This window comes from Hylaeus anthracinus, unplaced genomic scaffold, assembly GCF_026225885.1.
Source record: "Hylaeus anthracinus isolate JK02 unplaced genomic scaffold, UHH_iyHylAnth1.0_haploid 12001, whole genome shotgun sequence".
In the NCBI taxonomy this organism is placed as follows: domain Eukaryota; kingdom Metazoa; phylum Arthropoda; class Insecta; order Hymenoptera; family Colletidae; genus Hylaeus; species Hylaeus anthracinus.
In genome coordinates, this window is record NW_026534348.1 from 16,979,198 (window position 1) to 17,003,647 (window position 24,450).

At 41.7% G+C, this 24,450-nt stretch overlaps 2 protein-coding genes across 3 annotated transcripts; one reads left to right on the forward strand and one right to left on the reverse strand.

Annotated features, from left to right (window-relative positions):
- Positions 1 to 852: 852 nt before the first annotated feature.
- LOC128891208 (dynein axonemal intermediate chain 7-like) lies at positions 853 to 22,862 on the reverse strand. 2 transcript variants are annotated; one of them, XM_054150535.1, is made up of 16 exons: positions 21,986 to 22,862; positions 11,139 to 11,298; positions 10,438 to 10,835; positions 9,972 to 10,158; positions 9,749 to 9,889; positions 9,581 to 9,655; positions 8,988 to 9,187; positions 8,532 to 8,716; positions 8,165 to 8,461; positions 7,922 to 8,083; positions 7,688 to 7,841; positions 7,258 to 7,549; positions 6,511 to 6,606; positions 6,206 to 6,427; positions 5,443 to 5,550; positions 853 to 5,384 (listed from the first exon to the last, which is right to left on the reverse strand). In XM_054150535.1, the coding sequence occupies exons 3-16, from the start codon at positions 10,539 to 10,541 to the stop codon at positions 5,244 to 5,246; spliced, it is 2,364 nt and encodes a 787-aa protein (XP_054006510.1). In that variant the 5' UTR covers positions 10,542 to 10,835; positions 11,139 to 11,298; positions 21,986 to 22,862; the 3' UTR covers positions 853 to 5,243. The 2 variants fall into 2 exon arrangements, with proteins under 2 accessions (XP_054006510.1, XP_054006511.1); XM_054150536.1 differs by lacking the exon at positions 21,986 to 22,862 and adding an exon at positions 11,368 to 12,378.
- On the forward strand, positions 13,911 to 23,077 carry LOC128891227 (putative fatty acyl-CoA reductase CG5065). The gene is made up of 10 exons (XM_054150597.1): positions 13,911 to 14,068; positions 14,519 to 14,737; positions 15,839 to 16,087; positions 16,223 to 16,368; positions 19,248 to 19,357; positions 19,430 to 19,622; positions 19,889 to 20,137; positions 20,196 to 20,375; positions 20,452 to 20,532; positions 22,869 to 23,077. The coding sequence occupies exons 1-10, from the start codon at positions 14,063 to 14,065 to the stop codon at positions 22,987 to 22,989; spliced, it is 1,554 nt and encodes a 517-aa protein (XP_054006572.1). The 5' UTR covers positions 13,911 to 14,062; the 3' UTR covers positions 22,990 to 23,077.
- The last annotated feature ends 1,373 nt before the right edge of the window (positions 23,078 to 24,450 follow it).

Consider the following 24,450-nt stretch of genomic DNA (forward strand, 5'->3'; position numbering starts at 1 on the left):
GACACAACAAGAGATTTAAAAAGAAAAAAATGTAAACACCACCCCCCGTAGCGATTAGGTTTACGCGCGTAGATATTGCGCTCGCGCCTCATGAGTGTGTACCGCGACGTCGCAGAAACAGAGATATGTAGCGCGTACCAGCGCAGTCGACGAATATTTTTACATTCAACGATTCAATTTACGAGTTGTAACGAAATACCAAACGATTTCACGCGCGGGCAGACTCTAGTTCAGGGGATGGGCAAAATCGTCAGACAGGAATATTTGAGAAACAAATCGTTGCACATAAATTGGAAAAAATACACTGGCAATGGACAAGCAGAAGTTTCACTGTTCGGATAAATCGATATACAGTGGTGCCTCGGATATTGAGAAAACCTGCTCAGATTCGAGGTCAGATGTCATCGTATTGGTTATGCTTGTTGGGCTAGAGTGAAAGGTGGTTGGCTGATGAAAACAACTCACCTTGAAGATTCATTTACGTAGATAGACGTTTCCAATATTGTATCATTATGCGAGGTATCGCTGTACCTAATTCGTACTCGATTCAAATTTTGCCCATCGGCTGCGCTTTGAGTCGCGTGCGCGCGAAACTCGTGGAAGAAAAATTCATCGTTAATTACACGAACACACATACAGCCATTTCACATTACACCAAATGAACACAGACACGCACAAACAAATACACATACAGATACACGTGCACAGAGACACGGCGTACGCAGCGCGACGCACAAAAATTCGGACAGGTCTACACGTACACGCATCGCATATGTGTACACGCAAGTATCGACTAGCACAAACAAGAAAAAAAAATGGTAAAAAAAAAATACAGTTAGACTAACGTTTGTATGTTGTGTAGAGACAGTGTATTATATCGTTGCACGCGAAATGCAAACATTTCAACTGGAAAATTCCGATTTGGCGCGAACTCGTTGAAACGGGACGCGTTAAAGCGTTTACGAGCGAGAGAGAAAGCGTTCACGAACGATTAGACGCGACTTTTGAAAATGTCCATGATCAAGTGCCAAAACTACACGCGGACCTCTGCTTTTCCTCGATCATCGCGCACCCGCAAGTACGAATAGTCGCGTTCGTGGGCAAGGACCGTGAAAAAGAGCTTACAAACGTACGATATCAATTAAGGGCGAGTTGTACACGTAGACTTTAGTTCAGTGGTTCCGTACTAGGGCCCACTATTTTACGATACACTCTATTGCACGATACACTCGATCAGGAGTATAACAAGGTTTGCATACAACTCGTCGATATATAAACACTGAAGAAATAACATGTTTAAGAAGAATATAAAATTCGTGCAATAGAATAGAGACGGGCAACTGGGTTTTCCGTGAACCACAGGCGAGCACAGTTACGAGTCCGCCCACATCGCAGCGAGACTTGAACGGACTAGGACCAATCGCGCACGACTTCTACGTTCTCACTGCGTTTGCTCTCCTATCTTCATATGTCACTGTGACGTCACTTATTTCTGTGCCCGTCAGTGGCACGCGGGCCATCTTCTTGCCCATGCATGGAGGGTTAATACATGTACCACATCGTGGGCTCTAGTCTGTGTTGCGCATATATACCGATCACCGAATAGATTTTGTCGATAGAGCAAACCGGTCGCGAACGTTTTGCGGTTTAACGCGTTCCGTCGCGACGCTGGGAGCGCGCGTTAATTCTAAAAACTTTTAGAGCCAAACGAATCGTCGAGATAGGTAGGGTATACAGCTAACAGTACGCGTTAGTTCGAACTGGATGCGAATTGGGCCTTATACCATGGATTACCTCAATCGTAAGCGGCTTACGAGTCAAGTTCGAGTTTGCGATAAACGATAGCGAGCGCTAATAGGATTTTAATACGCGCGTGATGATGATTAAAAAAAGAAAAAAGGAAAAAAAAATATAAATAAACGCGTCGTCGTTGCTCGACATTTACGAGCTTAGCGATCGAATCCCCTTAACCGAATCCGAGTTACCGGTTCAGCTGGTCGCGGTAGAATCGCGTGTTACAGTACCGTAAAACAATAAATACTACTTCATGTGGTAGAGCTTCGAAAGGTTCGTTGTTCGTTGGTCTGAAGGATGATACTTGTTGTGGCATAAAAACAAATATAGGGAGAAAGAATGAAGGAGGCTAGTTCTAACGAAGGATGGGGTTCAATTTTCGCAATGAACGATAAGAGTTTAACGGCACGTGAGAAGAAAATATGAGAAATACAACGAATCGTAGAGTCGTAGGTAGGAACGATGAAGATAGGCGTAGAAAGAGAAGATAAGAAATGAAGAGGAACAAAGTGTTTTGCATTGCGAACGTTGAGTTTTAGTTTCTCGAAACTGTTTTACAGAGAATTTAAATATCTTTTTGAAAGTCCTTTTCCATTTTACAAACCGAGGCTTCGTTATCGAGATATAAGCCGCTAAAGTTTTCGCGCGACCATGACACGTGCCCGTGACTTCCGCTCGCATGATCGGCTGACTGGAATAAAAATGGCGCGCGCCGAAAAACATATCAATGAAGTTCAACTGGTCGTATCACAGTGAGGAAGCTTCTAATTGCAAAGTGGAAAAAGAGTTTTCGCGTCGAATGATCGCGTTACAGTTGAGCGATGTTCTAGATTATAAATTAGCATACCTTCTCACCTTTCTCTTTCTCTTCCTTTTTATTGAGAAGCATGTATCATCTCAGAGACCAAAAAACAGCGACTATTTTTAAAACTCTACGATAAATACTTCTCCGAGGAACGGTCGATCTTCGGTCTCTCGCCCTCTTTCTTCTATCTGGTTTCATTTGCTCGGTGAACTACTACTACTACTACTACTACTACAACTACAACTACAACTACAACTACAACTACAACTACAACTACAACAACAACAACAACAACAACAACAACAACAACAACAACAATACAAACGCGTATCGATTCGGCGGAGCTGCATCCGAACGTGGACGTGAAAATGTAACAAGAAGGGGGGGGGAGGAGAGAGAGTGAAATGGTGGAAGCGCGCTCGGAGTTTTGTCGTTAGAACGCGCGCGCGCAACTGTACAAGGCAATCTACAACCTTATGGAGATATTTTACAAGCATTCAAAAAGAACTTATTCTAAACCAAAAATATGTTACGAATAACTTGTTCTCACTTTGGAGTTGCAGGAATACAAAGGAACATTTAATTGGCTAAACTCTCCAAAGACAATCCGTCTTGAGGATAATTATGAATTATAGTGTTAGAAGAGTGCTACAGGCCCCGACCATGGGATGGGCCATAGTAGCCATTGGCCCAGTTGCTAGTAGCGTCTGCGTGACTCGATATTTAGCTGCGTGTCTGCGTCTCTGATGAAGATAGTGTACCTACCTCTAGGCGACGCTTTTTGTAACCGCGACGAGGATGTCTTTGATTGGTCAACTCCAAGTGGAAGGAGCCTGCATCACTCTTTCGCTGTCTTTACACCTCCCGCATTAATCAATGTCTCGACCTCTGACAACTCCAAAGCAAGAAAAAAGAAACATCCTCGCCCAAGAATACCTCTTGCAAAATATCGCCGCAAGCTCGTAGATCGGCTGGTAGATCAGAAAGCCGCTGAGACCCGTGGAACTCGATGAAATAACCAATGAAAAAAAAAAAAAACGAAGAAAGAGCGAGGCGGCTTGGAACGCATATCAAACGGTGGAGATGAAGGCGGCAGAAAATATGTATAGGGAAATACGTAGTTAGAGAATGTAGCGGATACAAAGTGATGCATTCTTCGCTCACTGGACACGCGCGAGAGACGCTCGCGATGGATCAGCTCGAGCGAAACGGGACCCGGAGAGAAACGAATTTTTACGCCAAATTTGGGGGAGCCAATAGCAGTAGCGAAAAGAAGGGTAGGGGGTGGATGGAAGAAGTGGTAGAGGTAAAAATTTCAGCTATCGATCCATCTGGACGCCTCTCACGCGTGTCCGGTCCTCGCAGCGCGCAACACTGTATATTTTTTAGCTTCGTATTGCATACACGTACGTTACATAAAAAAGAAAAAAAAATCGATCGTATCGAGAGAAACAGATCAAACAACTAACTAACCTATGTACTCATGGATGTTACCAAAACAAAAACCGGAAAAAAAAGCAGCGAACCACGCTGGCAGACAGCGTTGGACATTTATTATAGAGATGCGTGGCGCACGTAATGCGCGCCAGCTCTGTCGGTCCGGCTACGGGTTTAAACGTCGTATCGTTTCCGTGTCGTAGTGTTCCCCACTGTTTACCCCCCCGACCCCCGGGACCCCCCGAAAAGAGAAGCCCACACCCCCAAAAAACCACCACCCCCGTCGAAGCGCATCAATTAAACTCTTTGCCGCTTAGCCGTAATCTCGATATCGCTGTGTGTTTTCCTTCGTGATATCGTTTTGCGTTCAGGTGCAGATCGAACGGAGGCGTTTATTATTTCCTGAATATCGCTTTGACGCTCGATATACGTTATGTATTCGAATAAAAAGGAATTTCGTTTCGGAAAGACCGCACTGCGTACGCTTCGTTACCCTCCATTAGTAGAAGAGAGAGGGAGGAGGCGCGAGAGCTTGTTTATTTCTGCGGAAGTTCTATGACTTTTTTTTTTTTTAGAGAGATAGGTGACATATTCTTTCATACAAAAAGTAGAAAGCATTTGATACCTTGACTCCCTCGAATATGTATTTCTTGAAATTAAATCGATACAAGAACTTTTTGAATTTCAAAGCTTAGGTCTGATTTGTTTTAAAGCGAACGCAATTCTGTGTTTTGTTAGTCAATGTTTGGTTCGAAAAACTAGAACGGAGAATATTGTTCGAATGTCACTATAATGTTGGAGGGTTGATTGAAATTATCGACTCGACGAGAGGGAGGTCCATTCAAACTGGAAGAGCTTTCAGTTTTCTAGCATTAATGGCGAGGAATATATTAAACAATACAACGGGGAGATCGATAAGTAAATGTACAGCGCTGGAGGAGTTCAAGAGGCACAAATAATAGTTCGAGTAATTAGTTCGTTCGCTTTTCACAGAACACAGGGTGGGGAACGTTGGTCTAAGGTTTACTGGGTCACCTTCTTTCAATCGTATTTCTGTGATTTAAAGATGACAGCTCTTCACATATTTTATCGAACATTCCAATTTATTGTCCTCTTTCAGTATTTACTTTCATTCATTATGTTCGTGCTAATTGTTCACTCGACGTTAATTTAATTTTATTTCACGATATTCAAGATCATGTAGCTGTTAAGATGACATCCCAATGACGTTGGTGCGCTGTAAGAGTCGCGCGACCGTCGTCATCAGTTTGAATGATGTTCGCTCTATCAAGAGTCGAGTCTTGATACCTGCTGTGTTTATCGCCAGGCGATAGAGGTCTGCGTAGAACTTCAATAAAGAGAAGAATTAATAGTAGATAGAGAAACATAAAAAAGATTCCATTTACCTTGTTGTCTTCATCATCAAGGGGTAAGTCTGAGAATTCAGGGCTGACCTCGGTGCAGCGTATGCGCATGGTCCTCGAGTGCGTTACTAGGAGCGTTATGCTCGTTCGCTGAACCAACAAACATATTTGAAAACACCCAACCCCCGGAGAGAGGGTTGTAAATCCATGGCAATAATTTGAATTGAACCAGTAGATAGGACAGCGAGTACTTTATAGCTTCATAGAGAGAGGAAAATGGAGCCTACAATTTCTAAAAGCATGTAGAAACAGAGTAAACAGATACAACTGTAGAGAAATTGGATGAAAGTTAACAAAATATTATAGTCCAGAAGATTGACGAACAAGTCACCGAAAACTTAACCCTTTGAACTCGAGGTCTTTTTTTCTGTTATCTACTCGAGATGTTTCTTAGCATTGTATTGCCATGAATTCTAAACTATCTAGATTTGAGAATAAGGTCACCTTTACCTCGCCGACAATCATTTTATCGACACTTGGAGCTCCAAAGAAACTAAACCTAAAGAAACATTAGGTATTGTAAATTTGCTGCGTGAAACCTAATGGTGACTGAGAATCACCTCCCGAGTGCAAAGGGTTAAAAAATAGAGACAAGAAGGCTTCCACGACCCTCAGCTTCGGTATCGATCCAGCCAGATCATAGATCCCTCATACCAAGGTTTAGAAATATCTTAAAGAACCTTTCTTCAAGTACCCTGAAAGTACCTTTCTTGAAGAAGTCTGAGTAATGTATTCGGAGAGATACCTCTTTGGCAACGCAGCCGTGGACCTCTTTGAACTGCAATACGATCTCCCAGAAGCCGCGCGTCGCGTTCCATCGAGACCAGGCGAACGTGTAGGCGGTAGACAACAAAGCCATGCACTCTTGCAAGTGTTTCTCCGCGATCGGATGCTTGGTAGCCAGTCCTTTCAAATAGCTCGCGGCGTCTCGCTCAGGAAAGAGGTCGCATCCGACCTGTTGCATTCGCTGGTAAGTGCGAACGTTTGCTAAAATACTCGGTCAAACGACACGGTACCGCTATTAAAGTGTTTTCGAAAGAGGGTACATACTTCGATCAGGGACTCCAGCTCGATGAATTCTTTGAGTATCCCTTCGAGTGGCTTCGACGAGCCACCTACGAGCGAGTTCAAACAGACTCGATCCTCCTGCGTTTAAGATGACAGAAGAAGGCTTTGCTGATTACTCGAATCGTATTTATGCCACGCACAGAATTTCTTTATTTACTTTACGATACTTGGTTTAGCCTATCGAGGTTTGGTTGAATTCTGGTGGCGTTAGTCGGTGAACCAGGCATGGGCAACTGGGAGCTTACGAACCAGTAGTAGAGGTTATACTTGCTATAGCCATGGTAGTATTAACCTTTTGCACTCGAGATATGACTCTCAGTCACCATTAGGTTTCACGCAGCAAATCTACAATTCACCTGATGTTTCTTTAGGTTTAATTTCTTTGGATCTCCAGGTGTTGATAAAATCATTGTCGGGGAGGTAAAGGTGACCTTGTTCTCAAATCTAGATAGCTTATAATTCATGACAATAGAATGCTAAGAAACATCTCGAGTTGCTAGTAGATACCAGGAAAAAAGGCTTCGAGTGCAAAGGGTTGAACATCTATGTGTAGTAGTGTCAACGTGGAGTATTGCTCGCAAGCATCCATCTTGCCCATGCCCATCGTGCCACTACCTGAACCAGTATTTTTCATGTCGTACAGATAATACTTGAAACCCGCGATATCTTTGAAGGAAAAAATGCCCTGATATTGACGTAAGAGTTAAGTCAGGTGATCAAGTATCGTACTCTGACTATGAATTCAGCCTGAACCGTAGCCCCAGTGATGCTCAAGACCACCCCGCCATTGAGACGGCCACTCTTCCCCATTTCAGGCTTCAGTTCCCAGCTTTGGAACGGCAGATTCGCAAACTTGTAGGCGGCTAATCCGTGAACGCCTAATTTACCGCTTCTGAAAGCGATCGTCTGCTTCTCCTCGTTGTACTTGATGTCGTGGACGTCCTTGGTCGACCACATATTCTTCTCTGTTATCCAGTGGGCGACCAATGGCGGCTCGAACCAGAAAACCGTGTCTGGTAACCTAGGAAACCGAGTAGGATCACCCAGATCGCAAAAAGATGTGAAATATGAGCTACAGGGTTTCACTAAGGTTGAAGAATCATCAAGGCGTGATCGAGTCAGGTCAGAAAGAGTACGTATAACCTAGAAAAATACAAACTCGAGAGTAATCAAGACTAGCGCCTCCATTGCGGTTTCCAGAGCCTTCATCTCCGCCTCGATTACTTCTGGCGTCCTCTCAGAGTCGGGCGCTGGCTGTGGCGGGACGTAGGGCCGCGAAAATTGGACGAACTTTGGTTCCTTGGGCAGCTCGACTGCGAGGCATATCCAATATGGATGAAAACGTATTATTTATCACATGAGAATTGCATCATCTCGAATAGGCTGGACTCACGAGTTGTCAGACTAGTCTCTTGACCCAGGTCCTTGGGTTGCGGTGGTTGATAGATGAGGTTCACGTGAAACACTCCTCCGAGGATTCTGTATTTCCGTAAATTGACTTCAGTCTTTTCGCATTTAGTGAACAGCAACTTTCGAGCCTCTTGTCGGTACTCCTCTGCGTTTGAAAAGGTATACCGATCAAGATTCCAATGCCTGGTGCCTTCCGAAGAGTCTCAAGATAAGCTGATAAGCTCACCTTCCCTCTGCCGAAGGATTTCGTTAGGCGTGGGCAAGTATGGCAGAAGTTCCGTCTCAGGAGGAACAAAAGTCGCCAGCTTTTCTTCGAACGCAGGAAACGCGCCTTTCGCCGACTGCGGTTTCTTTTGTTTCCTGCCTCGTTTGCCTCTTCTCTGAGCGCTAGCTGGGACAGGTGGGTTCTCCATCCTTTCTAGTATCGCCTTCTTCTCTTCCAATCGCAAGCTTCGTTCCTTAGCTTGCTCCTTTCGTATCCTAAGCTTCTCTTCGTGGTCTCTCTTGGAGAACTCCAGGAGGCCTGAGCGTGAAAAAGAATGTAAAGAAACGAAACCAAGTGAAAAGAAAATGTTCAGGGAAGATCGACGCACTGAGAGTACTGTCCCACAGCTCCACGAGTTTCTCAGGAATCTCAGGAATCCAGTAGGAGTTCGTATCGACCGAGTAATGGTCGTAGGCCAGCCAGAGGCCACGAATCGCCATGGAGTGGCAGTCCACGTCTGCTGGCATTTTAATCGTCAGCTTCATCTCTTCGAATTGGACCTCGATTGGCTGTCTGTTGGAATCACCAATGTGTCCAGTATTGATTTATTATTATTATTATTATTACTGATTGGTAGACTGCCGGATTTTTATGCAAAATAAAATCTTCACGAACGTGCCTACAAAAATTGAACCTAAATAGGAATTTATTTTATTCAGCAAATATTATGAACTTTACATTCAATCTTTTTTATATTCTTGCATATTGTTCGCATTTCGTAGTTTCTTGCACATTAAAATTTCCTATAAATCCATAAAGCTCCGCAGTCTACTGATTGATTTACCTCTCCTTGTCTGTAAGTCGCTTCATTCCAACTGGCAGCGCTATCGGCGCCCAAACGCAGCATACTAGTTTGGTAGACACACGAACGTATCTGGTCGTCTTCATGTCCTCTCTTGTCATGTTCGCTTCGATATGGCGCAGCAGTCTGTAGCATGCGTGATCTATCCATAGCTGAAGCTTCTTACGCAGCTCTCTGGCGATCTGAGAACGGCGGAGTGACGACGTCTATTTTTAACCGACTTCGAAAAGGAGAAGGTTACTCAATTCGACATGTATATGTTTTTCTTTTTTTTTTTTTTGTACAACGAGTGAGGCATGAGAATTTTCGAATAATTTCGATGTTCCTCTTCGAATATCATTCTTTCGACTATTTAAATATTATTGTTCGAATTCACCCTTCTTTATATGAATGAAATGCTTTTTAAATCCCTGCTATTTATCGAAAAACTCTTTTCAATATTCAAAAACACAATAACTCCAAGAAGACAGCACAGCTAAACAAATGTAAACGAATCGATTTCTTTTTAGTTGATACATAAATATGTAGAAACTTTGAGTGGTCCCTGCTCTAGTAACACTCTAGTAGAAATTCACCACTTCGCATTCAGCCGCATACTGCCTCGAAATGATCGTGGAGAAACGAATGATCCTCTCGAGCTTGGTTAATAACTGCAACGAATATCGATACAGGGTTACCTTCGACGTTTAATCGTACAGCGAAACGCAAGTGCGTACTTGATCGTAATGACGCGCGCTACCTACGTCAGTGATTACATGACATTTGTCCGCCATCACGTCCATGGTCGTATTCTCATTCTCCAATGTCCAAAGAAACAGAAAGGTGTTCATGTCGGACAGCGACCCAGGATCTGGTAGACCGTCGCAGGTCATGTATCTCTCCCACTAAAATTCGTAATACATTAAATCGATTCTGCTTTCAGAAATCTGTAATCGGGGGACCGCTGAATCTTCCAGCTGTACCAACATTCTCTTTTTCTTCCAAGATACGCTCATTCTCTGTGTACGCTGACCAGTGCCGAAGCAGAATCTCTCGAGTCTCTTCTAGCTGAGCCTCGCGATCCGCAGCTTCCACCTCCTCCAGTTTCGCCTTCTGTTGCTCGTTGTACAGCTCCAGCCGGATCTGCTCCTGCATGTCCTTTATCATCCGGTCCCTGTGATGCAACATGAAGTAGAGAACGTGTTAAGCACAGTTTAATACACAAATTAACGCTTCAGGAATTAAAAACCTCGAGTATTACAAATACAGTAGAACTCGGTCGGAGCCAACCAAGTCTTAGATGCAGTAGAGTACAAGTTCGAGTAAATGGAGTTCTACTGCATCTAAGACTTGTAAATTTTGAAAAAACTTGTAATTTCAATCCCTATTTACTACCTTTATATCGATGCGAATTCATCTTTTCAGACATAACGCGCCTTTCTCTATCATTTACCTGATGTCCCCCGCTTCCTCGCCGCCACTGATGACAGTGGCACCATCGCCAGCAACGGACGCAACCTCCGTCTTCGGGGAAGCTTTTCGTTCCTTTCTCTTCATACCCCGGCGTCTCTTAGACTTAACCGTGGCACGCGCAGTGGCCTTCTACATCGATGGAGACCGAAGAGGATCGAACACGTTTCGTTTCCAGATCGCCTGCGGCGTTCGCGCGAACACAAGCCTGTCGGGAATGTGTCGCAACCTGAGAACGCGTCGACGCGTTTCGAGGAACTCGGAGGACGAGCCAGACAGTGTTGCGGATCGCGGGACGCCGTAGACGTGGAAGATGAAATGACGCTTAATCTGTATCCTCGCTAAAGCGAACTTAACCTGCCACCCTCGCCACTTCTCGAACTGAAACGTTAGAATTTCGCATAAATAATTAACTCATTTATGTTTACTAATTATTAGACTACGGATCTTTATTCAAAATAAAATCTTTGCGAACGTACATACAAAAATTGTACCTAAATAGGAATTTATTTTATTCTGCAAATATTATAACACGAACTTTACTTTCAATCTTTTCTATATTCTTGCATATTGTTTGCATTTTGTAGATTCTTGCACATTCAAATTTCCTATAAATGCATAAAGATCCGCAGTCTACTAATTATTAAGAATGAAAATGTAATGCGAAGATGAATCGTGGTCTACCAAGGACTGTACGCGACGAGGATCATCCGTCGATTTCGCGAATTCCTTCCATTTAGACGGTTCTCCTTCTGTTTCATACTCGTCGTACAAGATTTCAGACAAAACGCGAGCTCGTTCTTGTATTTCTTGGCTTTCTGACCATTCTACTCTCAGAGTTTCCCTGGAAAACAATAAATATGCATAGTGTATCTAGTTTTGCCTGATTGCTATCTTACATGGCGGGTCAAACCTCGAGTCATGTTCGCCATCCATGAGGTCAGAGGTCAGACGAACGGAGGAAGCTTTCACATTTTCACGCGTTGGCGCTGTGGCCGACGTCGATATCGACAGCGTCGTCGACATGGCGCTCCGATTCGAATAATCAATGAGTTTATCGCCTCGAGATTCTTAGACCTCGTTTACGCGTTTACTATGCGCGTTTGTAAATCAAAAAGTTTACACAATGCTCTATAGAAAGCGATAAACTAACCCAAGATTTTAGCGGCCCATTCTTTTCCTTTAAGTAGTTTAAGTTGAACTGCACTATAACGTTTCAAAATATCCAAATTCTATGAAAGTATAACAATTTTTTTCCTAAATCGATATGGGACCACTTTAAAATTAATGAATATGTAACACACTGTTATTCCGTTGTTTTATTATTTACGACGTTCCTCCAATGTGTCCCAGTTTTATTACTCTGTTTGAACAGCGATAACGATAATTATTGTGACTTGCATATGTTACTTTTATCGAAGTTCTAAGCGTCTTGACTATTTAATGCCTTCCAAGTTAAAACACATTCTCTTCACGAGCATAATCCTAGATCTCCTCGAGTGTGACTTATATCCGTTCCCTGAGCTTCGTCTTCATTCTAGAGAAAATGATCCTTCCTATTCTCTTGATTGGCCCATTTGTGACTCTCCCATTTTCCCTAAAACGAGGACGAAGCCTGAGGATTTGGCACAGTTGAAAAGATTCAGGAAGAGAATTGCGTCGAACAGTAAGAAAAAAAAAAATTGTTCAAGGTGACTGCGTCCAGGAGAACCACTGAAATCTTATTAGATTAGGCTTATTAGTCTTTATAGATCTGATTTAGAAATTCAATAACCCCACGTATTGCGATCCACTCCATTGAAGCAAACGCGGCCACTGACCTGCAGTTTGGCCGATACGATCCATCGAAGGTCGAAACAAACGTCCGACGAACGATCTATCGCAGTGGTTCCCAAACTTTTTTGTCCTACCGCCCCCTTTCCAGAAAAAATATTACTTAGCGCACTCTGGAAATTAATTCTTTTTAAATTTTAATAACAATCAATATATATATATTGATAATATAATAATATAATATATAATAATATATATGTATTAATGTTTCTACCCTATTCGTAAAATATAGTAAATGAAGATGTAAATTAGAAACATTGAACTTTGAAATTATGAAACTATTTATTGAATTCGGAATAGAATGTAATACAAAACAAAGTTAAAACATTGGAAATCATCTTAATGAGAAGGATGAACCTGGTGTGCTGCTAACAATTTAGTAATCCTCGGCTCTATTTTCGCCAGCAGTAATCTTAAATCACCGCGATTGTTTATTTGCAATTGGTTTCTTTTTTTTTGTTAATAAATTGGTTACCGCACTGAATCCACGTTCCACTAAATATGACGAAGGAAATGCAATTAAAAACTTTTGAATTACAGCCCACATTGGCCATCAGCGCCCCCCTGAAACGCTGCAGGACCCATTAGGGGGTGGTGGCGCCCACTTTGGGAATCACTGATCTATCGGGTGCTCGAAACGAACCTTTGACCCAATGCCATAGGTAGACATATGAAGATATTAGATTTCACATTGCAAGGAAATTTACAAGTATTCAAACAATCTTGCGTTCTAAATATCAAATTTGAAGAAGACTACTTATTTAAATTATTATACAATAGTAAATTTTATATTTAACATTTTATTTGATATTATTTGTAATATACGTTATTTGTCTTTTAAGCGTTTTGCGCTTCTGAGCGACGAAGGTTATACGACGTTTGACATCTTGATTAATCAAAAAAATAAAATCAAAAAAATATACATGTCGAATTGAGTAACCTTCTCCTTTTCGAAGTCGGTTAAAAACACGCGATGTGAAGTGCGCTGATGTAATATATGAAAATATGACACATTCACGGTATGGTGTGTGTACATGTGAAATGTGAACCGAATACTACCGAGTCTTACCGGAATAAATCGATGTCAGACGAGTGCTTTCAACGCCTCGAATATCAGACTCCCCTTACCAATAGTACCAGTTTATCTATATCTATCTATATCTATATATCGATCTATATCTTCATATGTCTATGGCCAATGCACTATGAAAAAAAAAAAAATAATTCTTTGATGGTCGATGATATTGTTCTTAGGAGAAGTAAATAAATACTTCGAAATATTAATTTTAATTCGAGGCTCTATCTTTGATGACCACTGAAATCCATTTGAGCTTATATTTTGAGCAATTTCTTATTTTTTAATGCGGTGCGATTGATCGAAGATTGATTGAACCCACGAAACGTAATTTGCAGAGAACGTATGCAGCTGATGATATTACACGGCAGTGTTATACAAAAATATCCGAGTCCCACGTCAGAGGTGAGAAAGTTCGACATTTTCGGATGTTTCGGTCCGATTTAGCTCCTCTGTGCACTGCATCGTCACGACTACATCTAAATAATCCACGAATACATATGTAACGTGTGATCTTTGAACTGATCGATCAGAATGAAATTATTCAAAGGTCTGCTTTGTCATTTCCGGCGGATTTCGGTGGTTCGTTCATTCGCGTTTAGTCGTGGCTAGGGAACAAACGGGCATCTAAAAGTGAAGAAAACTCAAAGGAATATCATCGAGGAAAGCGATCAGCTTACTGACATCCACCGTCAGCACGATGGCTGTAAGTTTCGCCAACAAATCGTTCTTTTATTCAACTGCAACATTAACGATCGTATATGAAAACCAGTACCATTTACGTTTAATACATTTCGATAACCTTTAAACCACTAGTATCGAGTAGAAATCAATATTCTTCAAGTACAAAAATAGACTCTTGATAATTGTCAATTAAAATTAATAGCACGACCGATTTGAACGTATTATCGATAAGTAGACTGTGGATATTTATGCAGAGTAATATTTCCACTGATACAAAAATAGAATTGATAGTTAAATAAAGTATATTTTATCTTGTAATATATGTACGGATTTGTGAACATTCTCATAGATTCGCCCGCATGTCAATTTGCCATAAATGCGTAAACATCTGCAATCTATCGATAAGTATAGGGTCATGGAACTTCTGGATTTTTAGATTGAGATTCTTTTCAACACTAGTCCTTCTTACTAGGCAAATAAAATCGACAAAAAAGCGATGGAACGGAACTCGATAGTCGCGTTCTACGCTGAAAGGAGCATCTTCATCACTGGTGGCACTGGCTTCCTGGGCAAGGTGTTGATCGAAAAGCTTCTGAGATCCTGCCCGGGTGTTCGAGAGATATTCCTGCTGATGCGCCCCAAGAACGGAATGTCCATCGACGACAGATTGAGAAAAATGCTTGAATTACCAGTAAGTCGGGGAGATTCGTCGGTAGAAGGGGTGGTTCGATCCTTACTGATTATTTTCACCCTCGAAAAAGTGGATTTTAGTCCTTGAACTCCTTCTCAGTGCCGTGTCTCTCATCTTTAATGATATTTGCCTTGGATTCCGCAGGGATTTTTTAGCTCGCATTTCATTTATATAATTTATTTCAAATTATATCACATACTATATGAAATCTACACATCAGATCTCCCTGTATGCGAAGAGATGCTCAAAACCCCATAGAAGCATCAAGGTTACTACAGGAGGCATTGAATAAGACAGAAGATTGGGCAAGAAAATGGAAAATTAAAATTAACCCTAGCAAATCAGCTCGTATCACATTTACCACAAAACATGTTACGTGCCCAGAGGTCACACTGAATAATGAAAAACTCAAAGCAACAGATAACGTCAAATACCTCGGCCTTCACCTCGATAGAAGACTTACTTGGAATAAACACCTAAAAATGAAGAGAAAACAACTCGACATCAAAATTAAAAGTATATATTGGATTCTGGGACTCAAACTCACCACTCACACTACAAAACAAAGTATTCCTTTACAAAGCTGCTATCATTCCATTATGGACATGCGGAATTCAACTCTGGGGATGCGCCAAGAAAAGCAATATAAATTTAATTCAGAGATTCCAAAACCAAGCACTAAGGACCATAACTGCTGCACCATGGTATGTCAGTGATGATACCCTCCATAAAGATTTAGAGGTACAGTATATCAACGAGGACGTAAAAGAATTTGCAACTACATATAAAAATAAAATAACAAATCATCCCAACGAACTAGCTAAGATACTAAACGAAGCACCAACGAACTAGCTAAGATACTAAACGAAGCACCAACGACAAGGAGACTAAAGAGACAAAAGCCAACTGATCTACAAATGTAAATGATGTTTTTGTTATTGTTAGTAGAAACGCTGCTGAACGTCGTCTACACACGCGACACCCACATTGATCAAATTTGCTAGTTGACTCCAAGAGCCAGTTGTAAATTTTCTGTTAATAATAATATAAACAAAAAAAAAATTATATCAAACTCTAATATTTTATAATTATTTCTGTAAGCTGTTCGACAAGCTGCGAGAAGAGCAACCGTCCTCCTTCGAGAAGCTAATTCCAGTTCAGGGCGACACGGCCGTTGAAGGGTTGGGTCTGGGCACGATGGAGAGACAAGTTATCATCGATCGAGTTTCGGTGATCTTCCACGTGGCCGCGAACGTTAGGTTCGACGAGAATCTGCAAAAGGACATATTCTCGAACACCCGCTCAACTAGAGACGTTTGCATCATGGCGGGATCGATGAAGAAGTTGGTGGCAAGTAGACGTTACTATTTCCTTGATGCTTGATGGAAAAGTCGATTCTACCAAACATCAAACATCTTCTCCCTCTTATATCGTCCTTTGAATCAACGATTGAACACTAATCGACGTTACTTGTGTTTCTTGAAGGCCCTCATGCACGTTAGCTCCGCATACGCCCACGCAGACAAGCCTGTCGTGGACGAGATAGTTTACCCTCCGCTGATAAACTGGAAGAGCGCCATAAAGATGGTCGAAACTCTCGACGAGGAGACGATACGCACTATTTCACCCAAGTACGATACCCCCTCTCTATTTTCACCATTACTTGTTTATTCAGAATAATTCATTGGCATGTTATAATGTAATGGCACGTACATATATAATTCAACAGTCTCCTTAAATGCACAAATTTCTCTACGATAAATGAACAACAACATGATCGGATATCTCGATGAGACAATACTAATGTAACGGTCAAACTTTTTTATTATTACCGTCTTTGTTGTAAACCTGTTATCATCATATTCCTGCCATTTTTCTGATTAAAATTAGACCAAACATGACGTAATTCGCAACATATTTACTACATATTGTCTCACCGAAATGATCCCGGTGTTGGTCGCCATTTTCGCATGTCGCTTCGTCCTCTTCTTCGTTCGCTGTCCTTCTCTACGCTCGAAGTTTGTTGGCAAAACATTCGAAGATACAGTAACGACTGAAGGAGTCATACAAAATCGGAGACCCAAAACATTGCACTCGAAGTTTTTATGTTTTTACGTAGAAAAGGACAGATAGTGGAAAGAGAAAGAGGTCCGAGAAAAAAAAACACTCGACAGAAGCGTATCAATCGGTTCGGAACATATTACACCGGTGAATATAAACTCATCTTATAATGCTCATGTTTCAGCGAGAAGGAATTTTTGTTAACTTTGTTACTTAACGAGATATGATGGTCAAGTTTCGTTTTTCAAATGGAATTATATATTTTTTTTTATACAATGCGATAGTACTTTTCAAGACGAATTTATTAAGCTTTAATGTATTTACACGATTTTTATTAGTTTTCAAGCTATAACGTTTCAAAGTTTGCAAATTTTCAAGAAAATGGGAAGAATATTGGGATTCTTGTTGGGCCTAGAATCCCAAGCGAGACCATCCGTATCGATTTCAAGAACCGCATGGTGCTTACTGCATCAATGGGCCGGAGTTTTCTCCTTGAAAATTAGCAAACTTTGGAACGTTCTAGCTTGAAAACTAATAAAAATCGGGTAAATATATTAAAGCTTAAGGCCCCATACCACAGTGCACGCGCGGTAAGTGGGTGTATTTTTAATCATTTTTTTCGAGCAAACGATGAATGTTTCTTTTTGTCATTGATACTTCTATCCAATATATACATAAATAAGACACTACACAAATTTTATAATCCAAATATTACGAATAGTTTGCGGTGTACACCGCTACACTCTGACGAAGTTGCTACTTGGTTGACAGCGATTAAGCTATACGGTTCATCTGAAGAAAAAAAGAATATATATTTATAAACTAGACATATAGGTTTACAGCACCACGTAGGGATTTCTTTATAAAGGGTCCCTTTCTATTTTATTTTTATTCATAATGAATGAAAATTGTCTGTGAAAATGGGAAATAAAATTCGCTGTTCCGGCATTTTTTTTCTAGATATCGAAATTTCCCTACGTGATGCTATAAACCTATATGTCTAGTTTATAAATATAGCTTTTTTTCAGATGAACCGTATGGCTTAATCGCTATCAACCACCAAGCAGCAATTTCGGCAAAGTGTCCTTTTGATAGCTGTATACACCGCAAACTATTCGTAATATTTGAATAAGAAAATTTGTGTAGTGTCTTATTTATGTATATATTGGATAGAAGTATCAATGACAAAAAAAAACATTCATCGTTTGCTCGAAAAAAATTATTAAAAATACACCCACATACCGCGCGCGCACTGTGGAATGGGACCTTAATGAATTCGTCTTGGAAATATGTTATCGCATTGAGATGTTTTTTGATCCGATGCACATTTCTTAAGTTATCCGTGATGGTGGATTAAAATTAAACACCCTGTGTATATATATATATTTTCCTGGTTGTATACATACATGTATTATATACGCATAAATATAATAATAATAATATATGTATATATATTATTTATTTCCGTTTAGTTATTCACTCATAAATTTATATTCTCTCATCTAGATTGCGTTATTGAGTTAAGTTTTTATAAAGAAACTAAAAAACTACTGGACCGAATTAGAAGAAAATCTAATTAGCTCTAAGTTAGATTGATACACATCGATTGCATCATCGATCATTTTGATCTCGCTATTAGTTTTTTAAAAAACGTTAACGAAAAATTTGTTTACATACGTACATACATACGCTACAAAATAGGCTAAAATTACTCCAATGACCTTGAAACATGGAGATCTGCTAAAAAATCGACTTTTCATTTTAGGGGCAAATACAATAATCTTCCCTATAAATCGGGAAGTTAAAAAAATATACAGGGTGTCCCAAAAGTCGGGGAGGAGCCGGAAATGGGGGGTAGCTGAGACGATTCTGAACAACAATTTCCTTTGCAAAAATGTCGGATGGGGCTTCGTTAAGGAGATATTATGAGAAAACCCCGACCAATCAGAGCGCGCGTATACCGTTGGAGCGGCCGCGGTAACGAAGGCTACGCGCTGGCGGCGGCGCTTGTACGCGAACAAGTGACTCGACGTGCATCGAAGGACATTGACGCTGCCGCCTAGCGCGTAGCCTTCGCTACCGCGGCCGCTCGAACGGTCTACGCGCGCTCTGATTGGTCGGGGTTTTCTCTTAATATCTCCTTAACGAAGCTCCATCCGACATTTTTGCAAAGGAAATTGTTGTTCAGAATCGTCTCAGCTACGCCCCATTTCCGGCTCCTCCCCGACTTTTGGGACACCCTGTATATACTACCATTTGAGAAACGAAACTTGACCATCATAGCTCGTTAAATAACAAAGTTAACAAAAATTCCTTCTCGCTGAAACATGAGCCCCATTTTACCATGCAATTTTCATATTTGAAATTTTCCATTCGGCCGATAGTTTTGGAGCTAGAGCTCCGTATCACTTAGGCTGGGACACCCTGTATATTATTTTCCTGGTTGTAGGTACTTGGGTTCGATGCCCAACACCTACACACTGAGTAAACGACTGGCAGAGGAGGTGATCAACGATTACTCGAAAGATCTGCCAACCGTCATCTTCCGACCATCGATAGGTAAGTAAACCTCGTTATAAGATTTCACCTTGGACAGAGATTACATGCAGAAATGATTGTTGCGTTGTTCAGTGATATCGTCGATCCAGGAACCAGTGGAAGGCTGGATAGACAATTTCAATGGGCCTGTAGGAATGCTGATTGGTGGTGGAAAGGGTGTCCTGCGAGTGGCTTGCACGAACCCCCTAGCTGCCGCCGATTTCCTCCCCGTAGACGTCGCCATTAAAGCCATGGTAACCGCCGCGTGGAAACGAGGAATAGAAACGTATGATCTAAAGTTTAGATTCTAAACGAACCTACTTAATTGGACATAGCCAGACCTTTGGTCAAAGATATCGAGGATTAACGTGGCGATGGACTACCTTCTAGCGATGTTGCCTGCGGCTCGAATCTGTTCTTTATGAACTTTCAGTATGTTTCATTGAAAAATCCTAGGCCTCTAGAAGTTAGAGATCTGGCTATGTTCACTTCAATCAAGGTCAAACTTCTTTGAGTTCAAGGTCTCGATGTTCAACTTTGAATAATTTCCAGGGTAACCAAGGATCCTGAAGTCCACGTGTACAACTCGACATCCTACCAGATCCGTCGCATCCTCAACAGGGAGCTGGTCGCGATGGGCCACAGGATCAACAGGAATACGCCACTAGAGGGCATCATCTGGTTCCCGCGGACCTACATCACAACCAGCACTTTCATTTATTACATCCTAACGTGGATCGTTCACCTAATACCGGCCATATTTATCGACGGACTCCTGAAGTTGAGCGGGCGAAAACCAATGTAAACAAACGTCTCCTCTTCGTGTGTATTATTATTGTGAACACCGTATGGCTTGTAGGCTCATCAGCATTCAAAGGAAGGTCTACAACACCATCGTTCAGCTGCAGCACTTCCTGCACAACGAGTGGATCTTCCGCAACCCCAAGATGCTGCAGATCCTGACCAAAGACGTTCCTCCAGCGGAGAGACCGATCTTCGGATACGACTATGAGAACTTCGACGTAGAGCGATACTTCCAGTGAGTAGAATCTCGTGGACTTGCGACTAGTATGGTTATCTCGACTCGCCATGCGAATAAACATTTTTTCAACCAGGAACTGTCTGATCGGGGCGAAAAAGTACCTCCTGCACGAAGACATATCGCAAATGGATGATGTCAAGCGGCATTACAAAAGGTAAAGTGACATTCATATGTACGCTTGGCTGTTTTCACTATACTAGAAGGATGGGTGCGTTTTGACTTTCAAATTGGTGAGCTTCGACCCTAACCCTCCGAGGTCACACGTTCTGGAAATAACGCGTCGGTCACAGGGAGTCCCAGTCACCCCAGCCATGTTTAAACGATTGCCGCGTTGTCAGTATCGTTCCGAACGATTCGTAAAAATTCAGGATATTAGTTTGAGCCTTTCAGAATAAAAATATCATGGCAAAAAATTTTTATCAAATTTTCAAAATGGCAAAAAAAATCAGCAAGGAGGCAATGCATGTATAAAAACAAACTTTTTTTACTAAAAAAAATCACAACTCTGACAATTTTTTAATGTATTTTCATAAAATTAATAACTTGTAGTAATTCTAGTTTAAAGTTGCGCATTTTGACCCCAGGTGAGCGCGAAGGGCTAAGAAACCTACGCCCCATCGATTAGATTAGAAGATCGTCCATTACAAAATCCTCTATTCAAAAAGCCTCTTGGCTCAAACCGTTGACTTCGAACTGAAAGTTCGCGATGCATTAGTATACATCACACGCATGTAATGTCTAATGAATCTCTTTCCAATAACTCATGCAAATGATTACTCGAGAAATCGATACAAGATGAACCTGTGTTAATTCTCATTGAGGAAAACGATTCAGATTACATTATCACCAATTACCCTTGACCATGCATTTACACTGAATCGTTATTGGTGACTAATTCGAGGAATTATAATAGACGAGGCAATTAGTAACAAGAAAAGTTTCGAGTCACCGTGCATTGCATACAGGGTGTGTTGAAAATTAGTGCATGATAAATGTGGGAAAATTCAACAATTTTCGAGGTAAAACGATGAAATTGTCATCACAGGTGTTCAAGTGTCTTCCGCCTACTTTAATGCATAGCTCGACACGTTTCCTCGTTGAAGTTGGCACGTTCGCGAGAATGCCAGGTTTTTCCCGTAGGCTGGGGGGAGCAACTTGAGGCGCCTGTTTTGTAATGCATCTCTTGTAGTTGGTAAAATAAATAAATGTATTTGCCGAGCATTATATGTACACAAATGACCATCAGTTTTAGTCCACTCTGTATAAGCCTTTAGTGGAACTAGTTATGCAAGTTCGGGTCTTAATTAAGATCATCTGGAGAACAAAAATGGTTATTCCCTGGTACCAAGGTCAATCGGACCAAATGTTTACGCTCACTCGTGAGAACTCTCATCAAAATCAGTACACATCCCTCTGTATCGACCATGGCGATATATAACAAGTCATATTCTATCGTTTGCAAGTCTGAACGCATCTACTGCTTCTATGCTAACAAGGACACTATCGTTAAAGTCGAGTTTATAGCTGCAAATAACGATAACGAATGAAAAGTGTTTGTTTTACTTGGAATGCAGGATCGTAGCTACCAGGGAACAATTCACTCTTACCTCGAAGCACATATTCTGCGCGCAGTTCGTTTGATCGATCGCGTGTCGCGTCCCTCCTCCTCCGCCTCCTCACCACCGAACATACGTGTTTGCCCTTGATTCTGTCCTCCCTCCTTCCGCCATTCTTCCTTTCTTTCCAATCGGTATTTACGAATCGTTCGCGACAACTTAAGCGCTCGACTACTCGATGGTAAGTCAATTCCAGTCTTTGTTTGGGAATGGTGGAGGTGGACGCAGCAGGGCTGTACGAAAACTGGGATCTTCTACGTGCACAGGGGCCCCGGAAATGGAATATAGAGTAGAAATAAGAAGGGTTTGATTGGGAGATTGGTATAATCTCAAAGATTGTAGCGCAGAATTTTGTAATATAGCGTGGATCTCAGACTTTCTTAAGCTAGGGGTCGCGAGCTCTTACAGGGGTGCATTAAAATTCTTCAGGGTTTCATACATTAATAATATTAAGCTTAAGAAAATCCTTAATGAAATCATCTTTTAAATATTTATGATCATCTACTTTTTTGTGAGTGGAAATTCCACCTTCCATTGTGATAGCCAGTCGAGACCCTAGTATTAGTGTGCTCAGAAGTTTATAAACTTTAGATTCGACCCTAGCTGGAAGCGACGCGGTAGTCGTTGGCGTGACGCTTGGTCGCGAGCGGGAAACCCCGTTCCCTGTATACATAATAACCGAAAAGCCGCGAGCAACCATGTCTCTCCCACTTGTTCGATATTTTTAGTCGCACGCCGCAATAATTATAGCATTTGCATTCGCCGACGCTGATTCTCGGAAGGACAGCGCATTCGATTTTGCATTCTCGTCGCTTCGCTAAACGCTCTCGACACGAGCAACTATCGTGGTTAACGTTGTTGCTGATTGTTGCAGGATGGAGTGGCTCGACAGGATATACAACGTCGTCATCATGGGGGTGCTCGCGTGGATCCTTGCAAAGGCTGGATTCTTTGCGTACATTTTTAGGCAGTTTCAAATTCTTCGCAGCTACTAATCGTTCCTGAGGACCTCGATCTTCGAACATTTAAATAAAATAAGGGTGAACAGTGTCGTTTGCTGAACGAATAAAACTGATGAAGATACTTTTTTATTCCTCTATCCGCAGCCCTTCCTCGATAAAGTAGATCGAAGGTGCAAGAACTGATTTTTCAAGGAGCAGTAGAAAACAATTTCTCCTGTTTGGAGTTCAGAGAGTTAAATGCTTGGTATGTATTTATACCAATCATCTATTTCAGGAACAGTTGGATTAAGGTTACCACTTTTCTTTTTCTCCTCTGTCTCGTAGCAAATGTAACGTATTTCCCACATCCATTTTCATATATCTTTGAGAAAATTGAAAACATCCACGCCTCGAAATAGAATTTTAGCTCGCCCTTCGAGAAACTGTGGCATTTCCACCATTCCCACTCAACTTTGAATGGTGTATCGTACAAACAATTAGTCAAGATACAGCACCAATGGCGTGAAATTCTTAATACGTGTCTTATCGGGTTGCATTACTTCTCCTTTGACACGTTAAACAAGGAACGATATCAGCACTTCTTGGAGTTTATACATTCCCCTGGCTGCTAGATAATCTTCTATCGCCAGCGAGATGCAGTATAAAGTATTATCAGCGAAATAGAGCACAGGCTCGCGATGCTTTGATCGTAACGAGATATTGACTCAATACCTCGATTGTCATGTTCGCCTGATTAAGATCCACTCGAATGTGTCATCCGCAAGATTTTCTAAAAACTGAAGTCATTCGTACCTCCTTTTATTATCTCCTTACAATTACAGAATACAGTGGTCTAGTTGCTGGAGTCACCCTGTATATCAGCACTAACGAGAAAATTTACAACAAATGCAAGGTGAATGAACTTGTCAGGCAAATGGACCGAACAACCGCACCGTAGGCGTGAATGGAAACTGTCTACAACGGTGCAACAGAAGATGGTTATGCTTGGCTATTGGCTGCGAGAGACGAGTGATGAGTTCTCGGAATGCACGTGGCATTTTGGACGCGTGAGATGAGTATACGGCGTATGCGTGAGAGCATAAGAGTGCAGTGCTTCAGGCGAAGAATGACTGGAACTTGCCAAGATTCGGGGACCACTTTCCAACGTGCTCCTCCCAAAGACCAAATCCAGGAAACCCTTGGGAATATCCCAAGTTCTCAAGTATACCTTCAACCCCCTTCACCTCCAATCGTAAGCGTTGTCGTGCGATCTTCTTAACCCTTTAGACTAAAGGGTTAACAACAAATGCCATGCACAAACAACGACAGAGGGTCCAGTCTCCTTCTACAAAAAATAACAAATTCCTGCTGAAACCACTATATAATCGCACAATTTCGACAGAGTTTTCGGCGTCACCCGATTCACCTCTGCGTCTTCGTAACGACGCCCCTGATACGATCCTCCTGGCCACCGTTGCTCCCATCCTCGACCTCGTTTGCGTTCGGTTACCGACT

Excerpts from the sequence above, each read along its gene's own strand:
- LOC128891208 (XM_054150535.1), bottom strand. The coding sequence starts at position 10,541 with ATGAAGAGAAAGGAACGAAAAGCTTCCCCGAAGACGGAGGTTGCGTCC. Across the intron at positions 9,890-9,971 it reads TCTTGGAAGAAAAAGAGAAT|TGGGAGAGATACATGACCTG; the intron begins GTTGGTACAGCT and ends TACGAATTTTAG. Across the intron at positions 8,717-8,987 it reads CGACTTACAGACAAGGAGAG|ACAGCCAATCGAGGTCCAAT; the intron begins GTAAATCAATCA and ends TGATTCCAACAG.
- LOC128891227 (XM_054150597.1), top strand. Across the intron at positions 16,088-16,222 it reads GATCGATGAAGAAGTTGGTG|GCCCTCATGCACGTTAGCTC; the intron begins GCAAGTAGACGT and ends TGTTTCTTGAAG. Across the intron at positions 20,138-20,195 it reads TTGAGCGGGCGAAAACCAAT|GCTCATCAGCATTCAAAGGA; the intron begins GTAAACAAACGT and ends TATGGCTTGTAG.